Source organism: Girardinichthys multiradiatus, chromosome 20 (genome assembly GCF_021462225.1).
Source record: "Girardinichthys multiradiatus isolate DD_20200921_A chromosome 20, DD_fGirMul_XY1, whole genome shotgun sequence".
NCBI lineage: Eukaryota > Metazoa > Chordata > Actinopteri > Cyprinodontiformes > Goodeidae > Girardinichthys > Girardinichthys multiradiatus.
The window spans coordinates 16,993,616-17,013,349 of record NC_061812.1 but is presented as its reverse complement, the minus strand read 5'-3'; the positions used below and the strand labels follow the sequence as shown (position 1 = coordinate 17,013,349).

At 39.6% G+C, this 19,734-nt stretch overlaps 2 protein-coding genes across 9 annotated transcripts; one reads left to right on the top strand and one right to left on the bottom strand.

Moving 5' to 3' along the window:
• The first annotated feature begins 407 nt into the window (after positions 1-407).
• On the top strand, positions 408-7,962 carry LOC124857573 (cell division cycle-associated protein 7-like). 6 transcript variants are annotated; one of them, XM_047348898.1, is made up of 10 exons: positions 409-545; positions 643-700; positions 1,071-1,298; positions 1,906-2,001; positions 2,368-2,514; positions 2,644-2,787; positions 3,520-3,669; positions 5,366-5,433; positions 7,542-7,678; positions 7,765-7,962. In XM_047348898.1, the coding sequence occupies exons 2-10, from the start codon at positions 677-679 to the stop codon at positions 7,779-7,781; spliced, it is 1,011 nt and encodes a 336-aa protein (XP_047204854.1). In that variant the 5' UTR covers positions 409-545; positions 643-676; the 3' UTR covers positions 7,782-7,962. The 6 variants fall into 6 exon arrangements, with proteins under 6 accessions (XP_047204849.1, XP_047204854.1, XP_047204851.1 ...); XM_047348895.1 differs by having other exon boundaries at positions 643-747; XM_047348897.1 differs by having other exon boundaries at positions 418-545; positions 620-700.
• On the bottom strand, positions 7,952-15,856 carry sp1 (sp1 transcription factor). 3 transcript variants are annotated; one of them, XM_047348885.1, is made up of 6 exons: positions 15,727-15,856; positions 15,109-15,185; positions 11,881-13,231; positions 10,867-11,005; positions 9,907-10,097; positions 7,952-9,723 (listed from the first exon to the last, which is right to left on the bottom strand). In XM_047348885.1, the coding sequence occupies exons 1-6, from the start codon at positions 15,731-15,733 to the stop codon at positions 9,419-9,421; spliced, it is 2,070 nt and encodes a 689-aa protein (XP_047204841.1). In that variant the 5' UTR covers positions 15,734-15,856; the 3' UTR covers positions 7,952-9,418. The 3 variants fall into 3 exon arrangements, with proteins under 3 accessions (XP_047204841.1, XP_047204842.1, XP_047204844.1); XM_047348886.1 differs by lacking the exon at positions 15,727-15,856 and adding an exon at positions 15,583-15,704; XM_047348888.1 differs by lacking the exon at positions 15,109-15,185 and having other exon boundaries at positions 15,727-15,799.
• Between the last annotated feature and the right edge of the window lie 3,878 nt (positions 15,857-19,734).

Below are 19,734 nucleotides of genomic sequence, written 5' to 3'. Positions count from 1 at the left end.
GTAGGGAGGTCATACAGGCACCTGGAGGCCACACACAATACTGAGCCTCATTTTGACTTGTTTTAAGGACATTACATCAAATTTGGACCAGCCTGTAGTGATGTAGTGTTGTCAGCACATTCAACTTTTTACAGAACAAAATATTCAATGAGAATATTTCATTAATTCATATCTAGGATGTGTTATTTGAGTGTTCCTTTTATTTTTTTGAGCAGTGTATGTAACTATAGGCATACCTGGGTCTTTGTTTTAGAAGCAAACATATTTATTCTACATTTTGACTATTTTACCTCAGTTGCAGCTGAGAAAGTTACATTTAAAACAAGATAAAAAAAAATCTTTTGGATTCTTTTTCCGTTTCTTCATCTCCCTGTGAGGGCGGGGTTAAGAAATGTGTCTTCTGCAAACAAAGCACCGCCCGTCTCGGTCTGTTCGTGCTGTCCACATCTTCAAAATAAGCACGACTAATTTCCAATCAGGTTTGAGCTGTTGGAGAACCTAGCTAAACTTGTTAGGTTTGCGTTTGTGGAGTCATGAACGAAAAGGTAAAAATATATATTCATACTCAATGAATAGCTTATGAATTTAAACCGAACATTAATACAATAATGTTTTCCAGCTGTTTTTACTATTTATCAACAGACGGAGTATGAAGTTAATATGAAGAAACTAGCTGATGTGTTTCCAGAGGACTCTGAAAGTACTGAGTCATTTAATGGTTTTTCTGACTCTGAGCTCACAGATACGGTTTGTTTTTGCACCTAGTGTCAATACATAAGACATAAATATGAAATAGAAGCCATTATTTCGTAGTATGTTTACTTGCTTTTTAATTATTCCACTATTAAATCCCTATTTCCACCCTCTTTTTTTGCTAATAAACTCAACTGTGCAAAATGAGTCTCTTATGACAAACTCATCCTGTGTACAAACAGAATTTAGGTTTATATCATGAAGTACATCCTGACTTTTCTGCCATGGAGCTGGAGGCTACATCTCAACCACCTGCTGCCTGTCAACCCTTCAGGATGAGGATTGCACTTCGCTCATCTTCTTTACATTTCCCACAGAATGAAGATGTAGGAGAGGAGAAGGATAATATAACAGTAAAGAGAGGGGTGAAGAGGCCAAGAGAGGCTAAAAAGACAAAGAAGGGCAGATGTGTTAAATTTGAGGATAAGGAGATGGCTGTGAATCAACCATCCCAGACTGAGGAGCATGGATCAAGTCCTGCAAAAAATGAGTCGGATAATTTCCTGGCCAAGAGAGAGCAGAACATCAAGGCGAACAAAGCAATGGTAACTCAGAAACACAAGCATCACAGTGGTGTTTGGAAACTGGTATGTTCAATTACAGAGTATTTGGAAGTAGGTGTTTAAATACATGTTGGATAAAAATATCCAGGGTACCACACAACAACTAAGGAAAACGTTCACTAAACATTTGTGAAATATTTTCCTTAACAATCCCTGAACATTTAGTTTACCTTTTGATTAGTGTAAAATGACAATAAAACTCACTGTTGATTCTAGATGTTTCAGTATTCCACACTAATTATTTATTTTACCGATATGTTTTATTTTCCATTCTATTATGTCAACTTAACATGCTCAGGTATGGTATTGGATGATGGTTGGAAAATTGACAAAGACCAGCCTAATTTATGGATATGCTCTGATATACTGGCCCAACTCTGTTTACAGTCGTTATAATTTAGATGTGTTTATGAGTTCTCATTCTTTACAGTTTACTTAGTTCTATGACTCTGATAAAGGTGTCGTCTTATAAATTAAATTCACATCTATGAGCAGGTGGCAATATATATTAGTTCTGGTACCAGCTTTAGGGCTCATAAATAGAGCGCTGATGCTCATTTATATTCTTTATTTTCATACATGCCAACAGTTGGCTCAGCTGATGGCAGATCTGCAGAAAATGCCCGGAGGAGCGGGGCTTTTGAAACAACATGCAGGGAGACAGAAAACAAAAGGAAAAAGCTCTGTAAGTATGATGTAAAAATGGGAAACGGACATTTTTCTGCTACTTTTCACAACTATGCAGCAGTATGAATGTCTGAATGAGAGCTGCCTGATTATGGAGAAAAAGTCACATGATTGAATAGCGCTATTCTTTGAGCTTGGGGAACCCGTTGCATTTATTGCATATAAAGATAAAAATAAAAGTAGACTTTCAAAGGAGTATGCGTTAAAAAAATTAATTGATTTTGTTTGTTAGGCCCATTACATTGTTGTTTTATTATTTGGTGCTGACTTTAAAATTAAAATACAGATTTAATGATTTACAGATTCCTAATTTAAATATTAATTTGTGACTAACTCATCGCTGTGATTTATTTCCAATTTACAGCGTCGCTTTGGTCCGGTTGAAGGGGAGTCCAAAAGGAACCCAGAACGGGCTTCTCGCAGACAGACTCGCTCTATGGGGGGAATCCAGGACCCTTCAGCTCATCAGGAAGCAGATGTGGAGCTCAGCTTGGAGGAAGAACTGCTGGAGGTAAACAACAAACTGAACATAAATAAATTCTGATATTGTATAATTAAGATTGGTAACAACTGATGAGAAATGTATACGCTTCTTTTGGAGTTTAATGCAAGTAATGCAAACCTTCACTACCTGTTTAAGGTGCGCCAAGCTCCACGTCGTCATGGCACTCCACGACCCAATCAGAGCAAACCCCACATAATCCGTCCGGTAGATGACATCACAAAAGACGAGCTGGAGTTGGTGGCTGACAATATGACTGCGAAGGTGTACAACAGTGTCTCAGTAAGTTCAATGGTGGACTTATATCGTATTAAGGATACACACAAAGTTTATTTATCTAATCAGATCTTTAAAGGACACCTTTTTTCTTGAAAGTCCTAGACTTTCTGTCATCATATGCCTCTGTAGCCCAAGTTTGTTGGTGATGCACAAGTTCCAAAAACTTTGCCTTTACAATACTTCTTATGTTACTCTGTGTTATTCTTTTGGTGCTATAGAAACGTAATCTTCAGACTCTTAGCGTGAGAAATCAATTGGGTTAATTAACAAAATGAAGAGAAAATGTTCTGAAAGCTGTAGGTGGCTAGATGGATGTCTGCGTTTTCTTCCTGGACCTGTTCGCCTGGACCTCAGTGATCTGATCTCGTGAAACTGAAAGAAGGACAGTCGTGGTATTTTAGTTGCAGAGACTAGCTCTACCGTTCAGGAAAAAGGTGGAAAAATAACAAAAAAAGAAAAATAATTGATCTCAGTAAAGAAAGTGTGAACTTTGATATGAATATTTGTATGTGCATAAGAATTATATGGATGTTTTTAGCAGAAATACATTTTGGACCGCTTGAATCAAGCCTTTGCTGGAAACTCCAAACCCGACATGAAGAGTGGAGTAAGGTGTCGATTTCGCTTCGACCTGTCTTGGATCTGATTACAAAGTGATCCAGATCACCTCTAAAATGGTAGCCATTTTGCTTATAGGGGCTTCTGAACGTTATTGATGTGCCGTAATTTTGTCAGGGCTCCTCGTGCCATCAGTGCCGGCAGAAGACTGTCGACACAAAGACGTGCTGCCGCAGTGAAAACTGCCGGGGAATTCAGGGTCAGTTCTGCGGACCGTGCCTCAGGAACAGATATGGAGAGGATGTCAGAGAGGCTCTGCTTGATCCGGTCAGTGCTCTAACTCTGTGCTCTCTACTGCTTTTCACATAAATATTTAACAACATGCAGCCACAGGGTGTGAATTCTGGCAATGGCTAGTATTCCTTTTAAATAAAATTGGAAACTGCAATAAACCTTTATGGATTTAGTTCAGAAATGGCAACTTACATTTACTATGGAGACTTTGTGAAGCACTTGGTATTTATGGTAAATAATAATTGATTAAATATATGTTGAACTTTAGATCATAATGTTAACCAAACACGTTTCTGGCAACAGGTTAAAATGTGCTGTTCTTCTCAGGTCCAGTCTCAGCAGGAACAGTGTTCGTTAAGCTAGAAACCCAGCAACAAATGTTTTTTCAGGACATTTTAAAATATTATTTTATAGTTTTTTTTTGTTGACTGTCTTGCTTACGTTTGGGTCATAATTGTGGTCTCACCTTATGCCCTGATTCAGGTCATGAACTGTTGCCCAGAGAAGGGTCGCTCTCTTAGACGTTGCTTGGCTTCCATGCCCTTAAATCGCAAATTACCTTTAGAGCACAACTGAGCATGGCTGCAAATTTAGGAGGTTTCAGTGAATATATGCATTTTTTTGTTCCACATACTGCATTGTGCATTTCTGATTTTAACTTTTTGTATTAGTGCACCTTTGTATTTGAAATTTAAGATTTTTCTACTTGTTGGGTAAAATTTTTGAGACTGTTATAATGATAACATTTCAGTGCTTCCTGTTCCCAGGGTTTCTATGCAGTCTTGAAAAGTCTGAAAAAGTATAAAATTAGCTTTTTATGTTTTTTTCCGAGGTCTAGATATTTATGGGAAAAGGAATGAGAAGTATGGTGAATGTTTCCAGACTTCAATCCTTATTCTGCTTAATAAAAGATAAAAGAAATCTGAATTTCTTAACAGTAAAGTGCTTCTTACATTGATTTAGGATTAAGTTATATCTATTCTCTACAAATTGCCACATCTTAGCTTGTCTTTTTATTTTAGACATACTGATTAGTTTGGTTATGCAGGGTCCTCTGAATATATTTTTCTTGTGACAGTTTTATTTCACAAATGTTTTTCAGCTTTTATCTCAGTTCTATGCTTAAGGATGTAACCACATTTATTAACAAAAAAAACAGAAAAATAAATTCAGGTACAAAAAGAATCAAATGGATTTCATGGGGCCCTAATTTTATAGTTGACTGAGATAACCAACAGATCAATTAAAAATGGGCCATTTCATTGCTTTTTTTTGTGACCTTAGATCAGACTCTGCATGGTTAAACAGTGCATTAAAACTAATTTAGAATAAAGATATCGGTGTAGATAAAATGAAGGCTAGAGTTTACAAATATGTTACAGATTTTAAAGTAGAGCTAATTTAACTTGACAAATAAATAAAAAATAAAACCGGTGCCCTTTACTACTGGACTGGAAACGAACCATGGCGTTTTTTTATAATTTACAGAAAATTGCGATCATAAAACCCAACTTGGTTAACTCAAATTTCTGAAAAATCTTGAAAAGTTGTGAACAGGAAGCAGATGTTACAAAACTGTTTTCTGGAGAGGAGTGTCCCATTTCACCTCAAAGAAATATAAACTCTATTTTTTTTAATCGCTTGCACTACAGTTGCATGGGAATTATAAAGGGAAAGTTCTGTACTGATATCAATTGCAATAAATACCCTTTTTTTCTCTTTATCTCAGCTTTCAACACCTTCAGCGCCTCAGGCCTCAACATCCATGTCAGATTTAGCATCCACAACTACACCACAGTGAGGCTCCAGTCTGTTACTGACATGCAAAGCAGGAATTCATGACACTTGCAATGTACAGGTCCTTCTAAAAAAATTAGCATATTGTGATAAAGTTCATTATTTTCTATAATGTGATGATGAAAATTTAACATTCATATATTTTAGATTCATTGCACACTAACTGAAATATTTCAGGTCTTTTATTGTCTTAATACGGATGATTTTGGCATACAGCTCATGAAAACCCAAAATTCCTATCTCACAAAATTAGCATATTTCATCCGACCAATAAAAGAAAAGTGTTTTTAATACAAAAAACGTCAACCTTTTGCAGAAATGACTGCTTCAATGCGGCGTGGCATGGAGGCAATCAGCCTGTGGCACTGCTGAGGTCTTATGGAGGCCCAGGATGCTTCGATAGCGGCCTTTAGCTCATCCAGAGTGTTGGGTCTTGAGTCTCTCAACGTTCTCTTCACAATATCCCACAGATTCTCTATGGGGTTCAGGTCAGGAGAGTTGGCAGGCCAATTGAGCACAGTGATACCATGGTCAGTAAACCATTTACCAGTGGTTTTGGCACTGTGAGCAGGTGCCAGGTCGTGCTGAAAAATGAAATCTTCATCTCCATAAAGCTTTTCAGCAGATGGAAGCATGAAGTGCTCCAAAATCTCCTGATAGCTAGCTGCATTGACCCTGCCCTTGATAAAACACAGTGGACCAACACCAGCAGCTGACACGGCACCCCAGACCATCACTGACTGTGGGTACTTGACACTGGACTTCTGGCATTTTGGCATTTCCTTCTCCCCAGTCTTCCTCCAGACTCTGGCACCTTGATTTCCGAATGACATGCAGAATTTGCTTTCATCCGAAAAAAGTACTTTGGACCACTGAGCAACAGTCCAGTGCTGCTTCTCTGTAGCCCAGGTGAGGCGCTTCTGCCGCTGTTTCTGGTTCAAAAGTGGCTTGACCTGGGGAATGCGGCACCTGTAGCCCATTTCCTGCACACGCCTGTGCACGGTGGCTCTGGATGTTTCTACTCCAGACTCAGTCCACTGCTTCCGCAGGTCCCCCAAGGTCTGGAATCGGCCCTTCTCCACAATCTTCCTCAGGGTCCGGTCACCTCTTCTCGTTGTGCAGCGTTTTCTGCCACACTTTTCCTTCCCACAGACTTCCCACTGAGGTGCCTTGATACAGCACTCTGGGAACAGCCTATTCATTCAGAAATTTCTTTCTGTGTCTTACCCTCTTGCTTGAGGGTGTCAATAGTGGCCTTCTGGACAGCAGTCAGGTCGGCAGTCTTACCCATGATTGGGGTTTTGAGTGATGAACCAGGCTGGGAGTTTTAAAGGCCTCAGGAATCTTTTGCAGGTGTTTAGAGTTAACTCGTTGATTCAGATGATTAGGTTCATAGCTCGTTTAGAGACCCTTTTAATGATATGCTAATTTTGTGAGATAGGAATTCTGGGTTTTCATGAGCTGTATGCCAAAATCATCCGTATTAAGACAATAAAAGACATGAAATATTTCAGTTAGTGTGCAATGAATCTAAAATATATGAATGTTAAATTTTCATCATCACATTATGGAAAATAATGAACTTTATCACAATATGCTAATATTTTGAGAAGGACCTGTATTAGCCGATAAATATGGCATTCCAGTCCTTTGTGTTATGATTGTGATGACAATATATGTTATATCGTTTAGGCCTAGTTTACTGTTGTTTTAGGGGCCTGATTTGGCTGATGTGTTGAGTGAAGTCAAGTGTGCTACTAGATAGTCGGATGCCTATATGGAAAGACCCTAGCATATTTTATGAGTAACCATTCTTCTAAAACAGACGTTATCGCTGAGGATGGTGTGCTTTTTGATTCCTAAACAGTTTTGGACCCTAAATGTGTACGGTAGTCAGAAATTTTAAATGAATTCAAAATAACCTAAATAACTGACATGTTTGCTCACATCAGCTGATTTAACATCCAAGATTTAATTTACCTCAGGTGGCTTGTGATTTTTCACTAAGAATATACCAAATTACAAAATGCAGGCAGAAGACAAGCATACCACCATGTAGTCGCAATTGCTTTATTTTATTTTTGACTCATCCCTATCCCTCTGAAAAGGACTGGAAGTGCCCCCCATGCCGAGGCATATGCAACTGCAGTTTCTGCCGTCAACGCGAGGGCCGTTGCCCTACTGGCATCCTGTTCCCTCTGGCTCAGTACCACGGTTTCTCTGACGTCCACTCCTATCTCGTCAGGTGACATTCAGTCTTGTGTAACCTGATTATGCTATGAACCGGTTTAAATGACTAAATCTGTTGTGGTTTTTTTTTTATCCTCGCAGCCTCCGTGAAAAACTAAAGGATGAAGAGAAAGCAGAGCTGTGATTTTAACAACTGGAGCAGCTGTTGTTGCATCCTTTCCTGTTGTGAGATTTTGTCTTGTTTTTTTCCTTTTGTAAAATGTGTTCAACTTTTATTTTTTATTTTTCTGCTGACTTGTGTGTATTGTGAATAAAGCTAGAGACATGATTGGAAAGAAATGAGAAAGATGTCTTTTAATCCAGCTGTTGGCATTTGCAGTAGTTGTATAAACATGTTATAAAATCCCTTATTTAAAACGGGGGGGGGGGGGGGGGGGGAGGAAGTAAGAGCACTTGATGTCCAGTGAACTTAAGTTTTAAACATACATTGCACAGGTTACAATTGTTTCACAAAGCATAATTATGAAGAAAAAACATTTTTTGCCAATGCATCCTAACAATGCATTTTGCAACTCTGAGAACTGAAGGAAGTGTACACAAGGTTTGCCTCATGCTGGATGTTTTCCAGTTATAATTTTGGCGTTTGCAATACTAGGTGAGGACGTTTTAGAAAGCTTATGGACCAAAGAAAGATTCCAAAGTAGTTTTTGTAAAATAAGTATAAACCTTTGGTCTGGAGCTTGTATATTCAGTATTTCTAAACATTATTGCAAAAAATTCTGACCATAACTTAATAAAACCTGAAAACTAATATCCAAAAGGAAAAAGAACCATTAACATGGCAGTAAGGAAGGCCTAAGATGGAAAAGAGACTGGAAGATCTGGATCTTATATTATATGAAAAGCTTTGAGGTTTACAAATTTAATCTACATATATATATATAAAAATAAGATTAAGATTGATTGTGCATAAGATGTACAGACAGGAAAAAGGCAATTACCTGCAATCATGTTATAGATTTCTGCTTTTGCTAAGAATTTCTGTATGGTTTACCAAAAAAAAAAAATATATATATATATATGCAAACAGAAAATATGCTTCCATCCCAAGCATGATGGTGTGAAAGTTCTCACAAAAGAGGTTAAGGAGTTTTTCTCAGGATTTCAGTTCTGACACGAATATTCTCAAACACTTTGTGCTCCTGGCTTTAACTATGAAAAAAAAATTAAAAATTGCAAAACATTTTCATTTATATTGAGATTTTTCTTTTTCAGACCTGTGCCTGTTAGCCTGAGGAACGTGAGACATCAGCTCAGGCTGACAGGTCAAGGGAGCTTCTGAGGTGTAGAAGAAAAATGGGGCAAAGCTCAAAACGGGAGCAAAAGAGTCTGACTTAGTGTCATCTCTTCATTGAAGAAACTTGTGTAGTCAGTATTACCAACTACATTATGAAGTGCCCTGAACTGCGTGTTACGATGCAGCTCGACGACACGTGTAAGGCTGTATCAGTGGGGGCAGATGTTAGTGTAATGCCATTTCCCTTCAGAGGAAATAGAATTTCACAGTAATTTCTCTTTCGATATTTTAATCCCAGTTGTCCACCTCAGAACCCTAAATACCACAGGCATCTACATACAAAAATGCAAAACAAATTTCTGCTCGGTTCTACAAATTATTAGCATCGGAGAACCGCTCTTCAGACAGACACCTTCAAGAGGTTGCGTTCCTGCAGGTACATGCCCTTTTAACCCCCCCATATGTCCAAATTCATCGTTCAGCATCTCCCCACCCCCTTTAGTAGCTGTTACCATTGAGCTGGTGAATGTCCACCTGCATCATGTTGATGCCACTGTTGGCTAACCGAGCAAGGCTTTCTGCAGATAAGGTTTCCATGGTAACAATGGTGTGCTGGTCATTGTTTGAGCCGGCTCCTGCGCTGGTTTCTGTTCCTGCCGACGGAGAAGCAGCATCGGCTGACACAGTCATGCTGTTGCTGGTTACAGGTACTTTCTTGTTCAGGTGGGTCTTGATATGCTTTGAGAGGTGGTCACTGCGCATGAAACGTTTTGGACACTCGTGGCACACAAACCTCTTCTCCCCTGAAAATAGAAGAGGAAACATGAAGAGCTGCGCAAGGCATTCTGTGGGCCATGATTGAGGCTGATGGATGTGCAGTGCAATTAGCAAAAATATGGGGAGATTGTACTCTGTTTAAGGAAAATACAATTAGTCCACTAAGCCATTTGCAATCAGGTCCATAGCCTGGAAGCTGAACTCCTCACCTGTATGTGTTCTCTTATGGCGCTGAAGTTCATCTGAACGTGTGAATCGTTTGCCACAGAAAGACCAGCTGCAGACGAAGGGACGTTCTCCTGTGTGCCAACGAAGATGGGCTCTAAGGTGGGACGTCTTGCCATAGATCTTCCCACAGCCACTAATGTGACAGATGTGCTGCTTCTTCTTATTTGGGTCACTGCACGATGTCACAATAAAAGTTTGAGAGTCATTTTTTTCACTTCATACTCTGAAGTTTGTATAATCTAGTAAAATGAAATCTCTCACATGGTTTTCTAAGGTGAGCCTAATGCTGGGAGCAACAATGTGTGCTGAAGTGAAACAGCGCATGTCTATTACATTATCGTTTTGATTAAGTATACAGCATTGATCTACTGAATTGAATATTTTTTGTATAAAATCTCATCAGCAACATCATAAATAATATAATGAAAGGAAAAAAAAACAAGGCCTTGTTTAAGTAAAATGTTCAACTAAATGTGATACTGAAATCAATGACAAGTAGCCTGCAGTTTATAAACAAAATATAAATGAAATTAGGCTTTTTTTAATAATATAGTTGCTTGGGTCACTAGCAAAATACGATTTCAAATCTAACTGGTGCTAAGCTTTTCAAGCCTGTCAAATATCTACATCATTTATATATCAGCAAGAATGAACTTTCACAAAAACCCTCAGGAGATTTGCCCTCCTGGTCCCCCATGGACTCAGGCTGTTTACAGGAGTTTTCCCTCTTCAATCACATCTATACGATGTGTAACCTAACCACTAGATGTCGCCAAATCCTACAGACTGATCCTTTGGGAAATCTAAAGTTGAAACATATTTAATCGGACTGAATTCTAAGCTGTAATCAAATTAAACATACTGAAGGGAGTAGAGCGCTTTCACCACTGTGGTATGAACACATTTAGCCAAAACAACAGCCATAGAGCTCAGTGACGTACCGTGGTTCTCCATCTTTGCACATTGGGCAGGTACAGGCTTCTCTTCGATTTCGCCGCCCCTGGGTTTGTGTGCCTAAATCGTCATCCAGAACTGCACTCTCATCCAAACCCTCTCCACCTGTCTGCAATACCTGGTCGCCTGTATTGATGTAGAAGAAATAATTCGAGTATAGGGTTATGTCAACAATTGTTAAAAAACCTTCCAGCCTAGACACATTTCATTGATCAGCTTCTAAAAAGGCTTTACATAAATATATATTTTTAGCAATAATTACAATAAGAAAACGCAGTTCCTCAAGTATTTTACAAAATTTTCATTAGTAAACAAAACTGTCACCATTTCAATGTTGATCTACATTTTACAAGCTTAGTACAAGTTTAGTATCTTACATCTATTGTCAGTTATTTCCAAACATATTTAAAAGCTTAATCTCTTTCTTTGATATTTTCTTTACATAAAAAAAAAAGATACAAACAATGATGTTTCAGCAAATTCCTAAAGTTTAGCTGTTTAAGTGTTAAAAAGACTGCACATGTTGTATGCAAAGTTCTAAGTAAAAGATCTGCCGGTAAAGCTGCACACCCAGTTCACTTTTCACCAACACTGAAGAGTAGAGCGCGCCTGAAGCTGCACCCCTGCCATAACACTCAAGTTGTACCCCAACCACAACATGTGAATGGATGTAGTTAAAAAAGCTGAATGCAAACACATGCAGTGGGGTCAAAGTGTCAGGTAAAAACTAATGGCTAAACTGGTTCAACCAGATTTGAGCACAGAATCAGGAAATGCAGAAGCTGTGTACACAATAGGTTTGCAAACGTGATTATCTTTGCTTGATTTTTATAAATATGCTAAGTTGCAAACAAAAATATTTAAAATCTATTTTAAAAGTTGGTAAAACATAAATGAAAAAAAAAAAAAAAAAACAGCATACAAATGAGTTACATCATTTGTAATACAGAGTCTTATATACAACTCCAACAGTTGGTGTAATATGCAAGCAAATGACTGACCTGTTGTGCTGGCGATGGGAACTCCCTGCAGCATCCCAGTGCTTCCGAGAGTGTTAAGATTGATGGTCTGAAGGCTTGGGATCTGCACCGTGTTCACAGGAACCCCTGCAGCACCTCCCTGACTCTGCCCAAGCTGGGGTAGAGACTGCATCGGGGCCAGTGTTATTTGTGCCCCTGTTGGACTCTGGATCTGAATGCTCTGCCAGCTAACCTGGCCATTAGGGCCCACAGTACGCAGGAGGATTGGGCCTGTGTTTGGCATAATTTGAAGATTCTGAAGCCCTTCTTGACTGAGTGTTGGAGTTGCAAACACCTGACCACCTGCTGTTGCCAGTGTACTGGCCTGGATGGTCTGAAGAGGTGTCCCACCTTGGATGATCTGCTGAGGCTGGATAAGAATTTGTTGAGGCTGCTGCCCGTCTCTGATGTCCGGCTGAATCTGGATGTTCTGCTGAAATGTGCCCGTCACTGATCCGTTACTCTTCTGTGTTTGGGTGACTCCATAAGAGGATGAGGTCTGTGTTGTGGCAGTGGACACAGTGGTCATGTACCCTGCACCACTGTTGGAGGATGCTGGCTGTTGCGATTGCTGTATCAGCTGATTACCTCCAGCATCCCCGCTACTGTTAGCATCTCCCCCTGCTGCACCTGTACTGATAGGCAACAATGTGATGTTGCCATTCAGTGACAATGGCATATTTGCCAGGAACTGGGCTTGGTTTTGTAACATACTGTTGCCTAAGCTTATATTTTGTATGGGGAATGCTCCCTGAAGGACACTGGGCATAGTTATTATATTTCCAGCTGCACCAGCTCTGTTGGTAGCAGCTATAATCTGCTGGCCGTTAGGAGAGGACACAATCTGAAACTGCTGTCCTTGTGCTGCTGCAGATACCGCGGGGTCCTGTTGAGCATGTGCAAAATGTAGTGGCTGGCCATCTACTGTCTGAAACTGGGGTATAACTTGATACTGAATGTTGGGCATCACACCTGATATGGTGGTAAGCAACTGTTGACCTGGCACTGATGGAGCCTGAGCTACTACATACTGCTGGTGACCCTGAGTGCTCACAGCTGCTGCAGATGTTGACAGCACCTGTCTGCTCTTGCAGTTGTCTCCTCCTGCCATCACCCCTGACGAGTCAGTGGTGATGGTGTGGGAGCCTGAGGATGCCTGAACATTAAGAGGGACAACCTGCCAACTGTTAGCGGTGGAGGTGAAGACACCCTGGTTTATTTCCAGCTCCTGCTGATTTTGCTGTTGCTCAGCTGAAGAATCGCTCTCTCCAGGGGTGTCAATTCGGCTGCATGTGGCAGCCAACAAGGCCAGAGGAGATGGCTGCTGTGAGTCCTGCGAATGGAGTAGGTGATAAAAATGTAAATGCCTTAGGAATTCGCAGTGTATCGTGTCATACTATGATGTACACCACAACTCAAAAGTTTAGGATCACTTGAAAATGTTCTTTTTTTCAATAAAATAATTAGTTCAAACCAAAAATATAGCAAAGGAATAGGACATGTGGGCAATATCAAAGCTGGAAATTAAGACAAACTTCGCTTTCAGCAAAAACAAAATACAAAAACAACACATCAATAATTAGAGCTCAGCAAACCTTAGCAATGTTGGTGGTTAGTTTTTCAAGTTAATTAGATGAGGTTTCACACCACGCTTCCAGATGGATCTCTCACAACACTTGACTGCATGGCGTGGTCTTCTTCTATGCAGTCAAGCTGCTCCCACAAAAGCTCAACATCTTAAAGTCACTTCCACTCTAAACAAATCTCACCACCTCTAGAGCACCGCCAGACCATCAAGCTTCCTCCCCCATGCTTGACTAGATGTTCTCATTTGTTCTGCAGCTCATAAATTTCCTACTGTTTAAAGCCCTCATACTTAAAGTCATCTGTAGTGTTCATTGCCTGGTCTTTTATCCTTTTGATTTAATCGGCCAGTGTGAGATTGGGTGTTTTCTAGGTATTTCTGCCATGAAATCCAGCATCCAGAGGTCACCTTCTCACTGTTGATGCTGAAACGGGCGTTTGACGGGCACCATGTAATGCATCACCCAGTTAAGGACTTGCGAGGCCTGTCTTACACTACACCATCCTGGATAATCGTCTTCTTGTACAGGTCCAAGTGTGAAAGAGGTCAAGTTTATGCTGCACTCTGAAGGGGAGCAGTAGACAGCATGGTAAGAAATGTTATGTGTCCAAACAATTTCTCAAAATCAAATAGCCTTCCTTCCTGCCTTGTTGGAACATATTCCAGATATTTTGAGCCTGTAAACGAAGAAACAACTATTGACATCTAACGTAACAAACTAAAAACAATGCAATACCATGCTCCCTTATTAGCATAACACCACGCAAATGATCGAAAAACCTATGCAGATGTAGACCTTTCTTAAACAAAAATTATCTGCTACATTTTTTAACTGTTTAATTGAATAAATGTGTTTGTGGATGGCAGGAAATTGTAACTAGGAAGCAGTAGTGTGCATCATAAAACATCCTAACAGCCTGGGACAATCTTGAAAATAAACAAAAGCGGATTTCTCAAGCAGAAGTATTTCATTTAAAGCATCAGTTTTAAATGTGGCAGTGAATGGTTAAAATACAACTTGATAAAACAAGGATGATGATCAGTTTTGAAAGCTAAGACCCCACACCAAAACATTTTTGGATGAAGCGATTTGAGTTTTAAATCTATAGCAATAATGTCAAGCGTGGCTTGCTTTGTCAATACTAATGCAATGCTGTAACACTGCATTAAGGCCACTTTTATGCCACTTGTTACACTGCGGTACTCCTGGTGTAGTTGGCCTTAGGGGGAAAAAAAAAACATGGGGGGCTGAGTTTGGGAGGGACCACATTTTTTCAGGAGCGGCGGCGGGCTCGGCTTCACCCTCCCCCCAAACCCACCCATCGCCCTCCCACACTTTATTCTGCCCTATAAACTAGCACAGTCCTCTAGCCACCCCCTCCGAGGCCAGCCAAATGGGCCGAACGAAACGCACAAGAAGTGCCCGAGTACGACGGGAACACCCCCGTGTGGGCGAAATTTACCTGCCCATTCCCCACCCCGGTGACATGTGCTCCGGGGAGAAAAATCAACATCCCGCACAGTTCCAAACAAAGACGGACCACAAAATCAATGCAACAAAACACAATCAAAGCGAAAGACAGCGATTTTGCAATAGTGCAGGTTTGCGAGACAAGTTAACCTACTTGTGAATTTGTGTTTCGCTTTTGACTGAATCCTCCACCACTCTCCACATCGGCCATTTCGCCCTGCTGCTGCTGATCTGCGGAAGAAGAGTTGGACGATCACCGACTTCTTAAGCAACAAAGCCACAAACGAAGTAGCATTTAATCACAAAGTATAAACCTCACCGAATAAACCCACATAAAATTACTTTAGTGAGGTTGTTAGTTGTTCTGCGGATATTAAAACAAGGAAATCGACGTCCGATTGCTTACTGCCAGCTAGCCGATTAGCTAAGTAATGTGTAGAAAACTCGCTAAGCATTAGCTAAAGTGACCGACACAGCTTCAAGTGCTCGTAAAAATACAAGTTGTCAATATTAAATTAAAAGTGTAAACTAACTCCATAAACATACTATTTTAAAGCAAGGAAGCTTCTTTAAATAAATGTTAGTGAAGTATCCAACAAGTAGGGTTAAAGACGCGATACTTTCTCACTTTTAAACTGCTTCCAACGTCCGATCGATATCAAAACGGTGTCGTATTAAATCTGAATAAAAATGTTGCACGCTGACGTCTTCATACTGTTGGGTTAAAGGTACTTTCATAATTAGGTCACCGAGTTTTTAAAAGTTCACTTACTGCTCATATTCTGAAGACGGGAGGAGTTTCTTTGCTCCTTTTTCGGCTTGACAACTTTTCACAAGTTCACACAAACTTAATGCCTCCCTCCTTCTCTTTGAAGGAGGAACGAAGGTGCGTTCAATTTATGCACCTCTGTAGTCCGCTAAGGTTACTGAAACTAGCTGCACCGTTTTGCAGTGTTTGGTCGGTTGATGCAAACAAGTCTGGTTTCCATTTTTGTTATTTAACCATAAAGGCAAGAATGAACATGTGGCTTGTTTCAACGAGTAAAAAACATAAAACATATGAAAACATACACATGCATAAATCATGTATTAGCTGCGATAAACCACGTTTTTTGGAAAGCTGAGTTCAATTTCAACAGTCAATTTTAGTGACAGATTCAAGAAATAACTTTAAAAGAATCAGCATGACGACATAAAGTAGCTAAAAGACCTGAAAAATCAACAAATCATGCATTGATCTTGGAAATCCAGTTATAGATAAGAAACAAAGCCAATACGTCTATCAGTTTAGAAAGGGTTGCAGGCTTTCAGACTCGAGCTTACTAGAGTGAGAGCCAATATCCACAACTGAAGAAAACATGAAACAGTGGTGAGCCCTCTCAGGAGTAGCTGGCCTTTCAAAGGTACTCAAAAACAACTCATCCAGGGTGATCACAAAATAATCCAGAACAACATTTAAAGCACGGGCATCACAAAAGAAGAAATTCTTTAGAATCTGTGTGTCTTAACATATCTGGCACAAAAAATAACCCACTATTTAAAAAAAGAAACCCATCAACATACCTCCAGTATGTACCTCCAGTTAAACTTGGAACTGGAAGTGTGACGGTATGCCGGTGATTAGCTGCTTCAGACAGCTTGACATGGGTGACAAGTTCTGCTGTCTACTAAAAGATCCTGAAGGAGTGTAGCCATCACCTTTTGACCTTGAGCTCAAAAACTCTTGAGTTCTGCAGCAGGACAAGGATTCAAAAGCACCCCAGCAAGTCTAACCCTGGACAGGTCGCTCTTGCTGGAAAACCCTCCAGTGTTGCTTTATTAAAATCATTCTGCAAGATGAGTGGGGCAAATTTTCTCCACAGCTACGTAAAAGACTCATTATTGATTAGTGCAAACTCTTGATGGCAGCCTTTCCTGTCACGGCTAGCACGACCATTTCAGAGGTTTATAGGACAATCAGCTTTACACATAAAACCAAGTTGGTTTGGATATTTCTTTTCTTGTAATAAATGAATTCATTAACAGTTAGCCAATTGTTGTCTGAAAATAAAATCAGAAACATGTAAATATGAGACAAAAAAAAACCAAAAAATCGGTGAGGTGGGGAGTCGTTTTTTATGTATCGAGTATATCAGAGCATTACAATGTGTCTAAATACTCAGAGCCTAAATCTTTTTTTTTTGTATTTTGTATTTTGTTGTTGAACTGTACCTTCGCTCCATCACAAATTTTAAAAGAAGCGCACCTCGCCATGAGTTCCTTTTAAATGACAACTTTCTTATCCAATAAAAGTACGTGGCACCGCCTATGAAAGCCGATCAGCCAATGGGATTTGGCGAAAAGCGGTTAATTGGGCGGTACCAAACACGGTAGGTTGCACTCCTGAACATGATTGACGTTTGGTTATCTGATTTTCGCATAAACAGCGTCACAAGCAAATAATCTAAGTAAATACTGATAACTTCCTTTCTTGATGAAAGTCAATCTTATCATATGACAGAGTATTTGTTGCCGAGGCTCATCCGCGGCCATGAGCACGGAGATGGGGAGGAAGGAGGGCGGACTGGGTGTTTGAGTCTTGCCTCCGTGGCTGCTGGCCACTCCCTAGCGGAGGCCGGTGGTTCGGTAAACAGTGAGGTAGCGGGAGGAGTCAACCGTGTGAAGGAGATGAACCCCCATACCATGCTCACACACACACTGGCTGCAGCCGCGCTGGGAGTGGAACGTGGTCCTGTGGTGGGAGGGTTTTTATCAGTGTGGGGTTTGTCAATGGAGCAGCACATGTGGCCATGTAAACAAGTCAGAGGGTGGAGTGAATCCTCAGTCCAAGTTGGACCCACCCCGGTCTGTCTGAAGTCACCCATCGGTTTTACAGGCTGTTACATATTACAGCATCTTTATAAATTACACTTTTCTACGAATAGCCCCATACATTTCATTCCTTCGATGTAGCAGAAGTATTTCTAACATTGTACAGACAATAAAAAAAAATAGTCAATTAAACGTGAACCATAAAGCACTATTTATATACACATTAATCAATCCAAGGCAAGTTTGTTCAAATAGAATAATTTTTACATACTTTACATAAAATGGCAACAAATACATCACATTGCAAAACTATTCATTCCACACAAACGTCTTGACATTTCACCATGCTACAACTACAAACTTTAATGTATTTCAAACCAACACGGAGAAGAGCACAATTGTGAAGTGGAAGAAACTAATAAATGGTTTTTAACTTTTGTTTACAAATAGAAATTTCAAAAGTGTGGTCCCTTCTTCCTTCAGCTACCCATTCTCTGATGCCACAAAATAAAATGCAACCAACAGGCTTCAGAAGTCACCTAATTAGTAAAAACAGAGTCAACCTGTGTGTAATTTAATCTCAATGTAAATACAGCTATTCTTTGAAGGTTTAAAGGTTTGTTATAGTGAAAAAAGAGCATCGCGGAGAACAATAAGCACACCTGGGAGGTCAGAAATAAAGTAGTGGAGAAGATGAAAGCAAAATTAAGTTGTAAAAACTCTCACAGGGAATGATCTGAAGTCTTTAGCAACTTTGAGTCTGATAAAGTACTGACCTTTGACCTTGCATTTTTCAGATTTTCTTCTGCATTAAGATGGAAGGAATTCTGGCCCATCTACTCACTGGACACACTTATTCGCTGATTGCAATGGACTGTGGCCATGTGGTAACACAGGAATATATGGTTGTGTGTGACCAGCAAGACATTTTCTAATACTGCCTAATACAAATCATCTGATTAACTGTTTAGATTCTTACTATCACACTACCATTTTAGCTCACAAATTAGACCATATGTTTTAGCTTTATTGCATACTTCAGTCAATCATAGTTTCTAAGTCTGCATTAAAAATTTTTCCTTTTTTTAATGAATTTTGTGGCACTAGTGGCCTTTATTTTGTAAGATGACCGACAGGAACTGGGGTAGAGAGATAGGGAGAGGTAGACATCCAGCAAAGGTCAACAGGTCAGGAGTCGAACACATGATGGCTGCAGTGAGGACTGTAGCCTCCGTACATGGTGACCCAAACCCTTTTGTCTGGATTTTAATGGTAAATCTCAATCAGTGCTGCAGCGTAAAAAGTATTAGAAATTCACCTTGGGGCACATCCTATGTTCAAGATGTCGTTTTAGATGTCTAAAGAAATATCTTTAAAACAATAAAGAAGAATTATATATTTTCTTGAAGTATACTTATATTCTTGGAAAAGTTGTACATATCTTAGAAATTACATGTTGGTAACAAATTTTAGTTTAAGAAAGACTTAAAAGTGCATAGCCGAAGTGCAGCTAATAGCTTTTAAAAGTACTTATTTAGTGTTACCTTGAAAATGTTGAAAAGAAAATGCAATTTCCAGACCTTTATAAGTCTGGGAAAAATGTGTGTTTGCAAATTATATTGGTGTTTGACTTTTTAAAAGATAGAAACCTGCATTCCTGAAACTAAATGTGCCATATATATTTAACATTTTATGTTTGATATAAAGAAGAACTGTGGAGCATGTCATCAATGGGTCAAATTTTGCTTCATCAGACCTTGAGTTTTGTTATGGAGTTGACTGAAAAGCCAAAATGTTTTGTGACAGGTTTAGTTTTTTCTATGGTATTACGACCTCATTTAACAAAAACGTAACTATGTAGAAATATATAATGTCAGTTTACATCAAACATTTAGACTCAAACATTGAAAAATGCCAAAAAACCAAAAACAAAATAGAGAAGTGAACTGTTCGGAGTCAAAGAAGTCTT

Coding starts and splice junctions, on each gene's coding strand:
- sp1 (XM_047348885.1), bottom strand. Junction 13,232..15,108: donor AGCGAAACACAAATTCACAA/GTAGGTTAACTT, acceptor CTCCATTCGCAG/GACTCACAGCAGCCATCTCC. Junction 10,098..10,866: donor TGCAAAGATGGAGAACCACG/GTACGTCACTGA, acceptor GACATCGTGCAG/TGACCCAAATAAGAAGAAGC.
- LOC124857573 (XM_047348893.1), top strand. Junction 1,299..1,905: donor TCAAGGCGAACAAAGCAATG/GTAACTCAGAAA, acceptor ACATGCCAACAG/TTGGCTCAGCTGATGGCAGA. Junction 2,515..2,643: donor TGGAGGAAGAACTGCTGGAG/GTAAACAACAAA, acceptor TACCTGTTTAAG/GTGCGCCAAGCTCCACGTCG.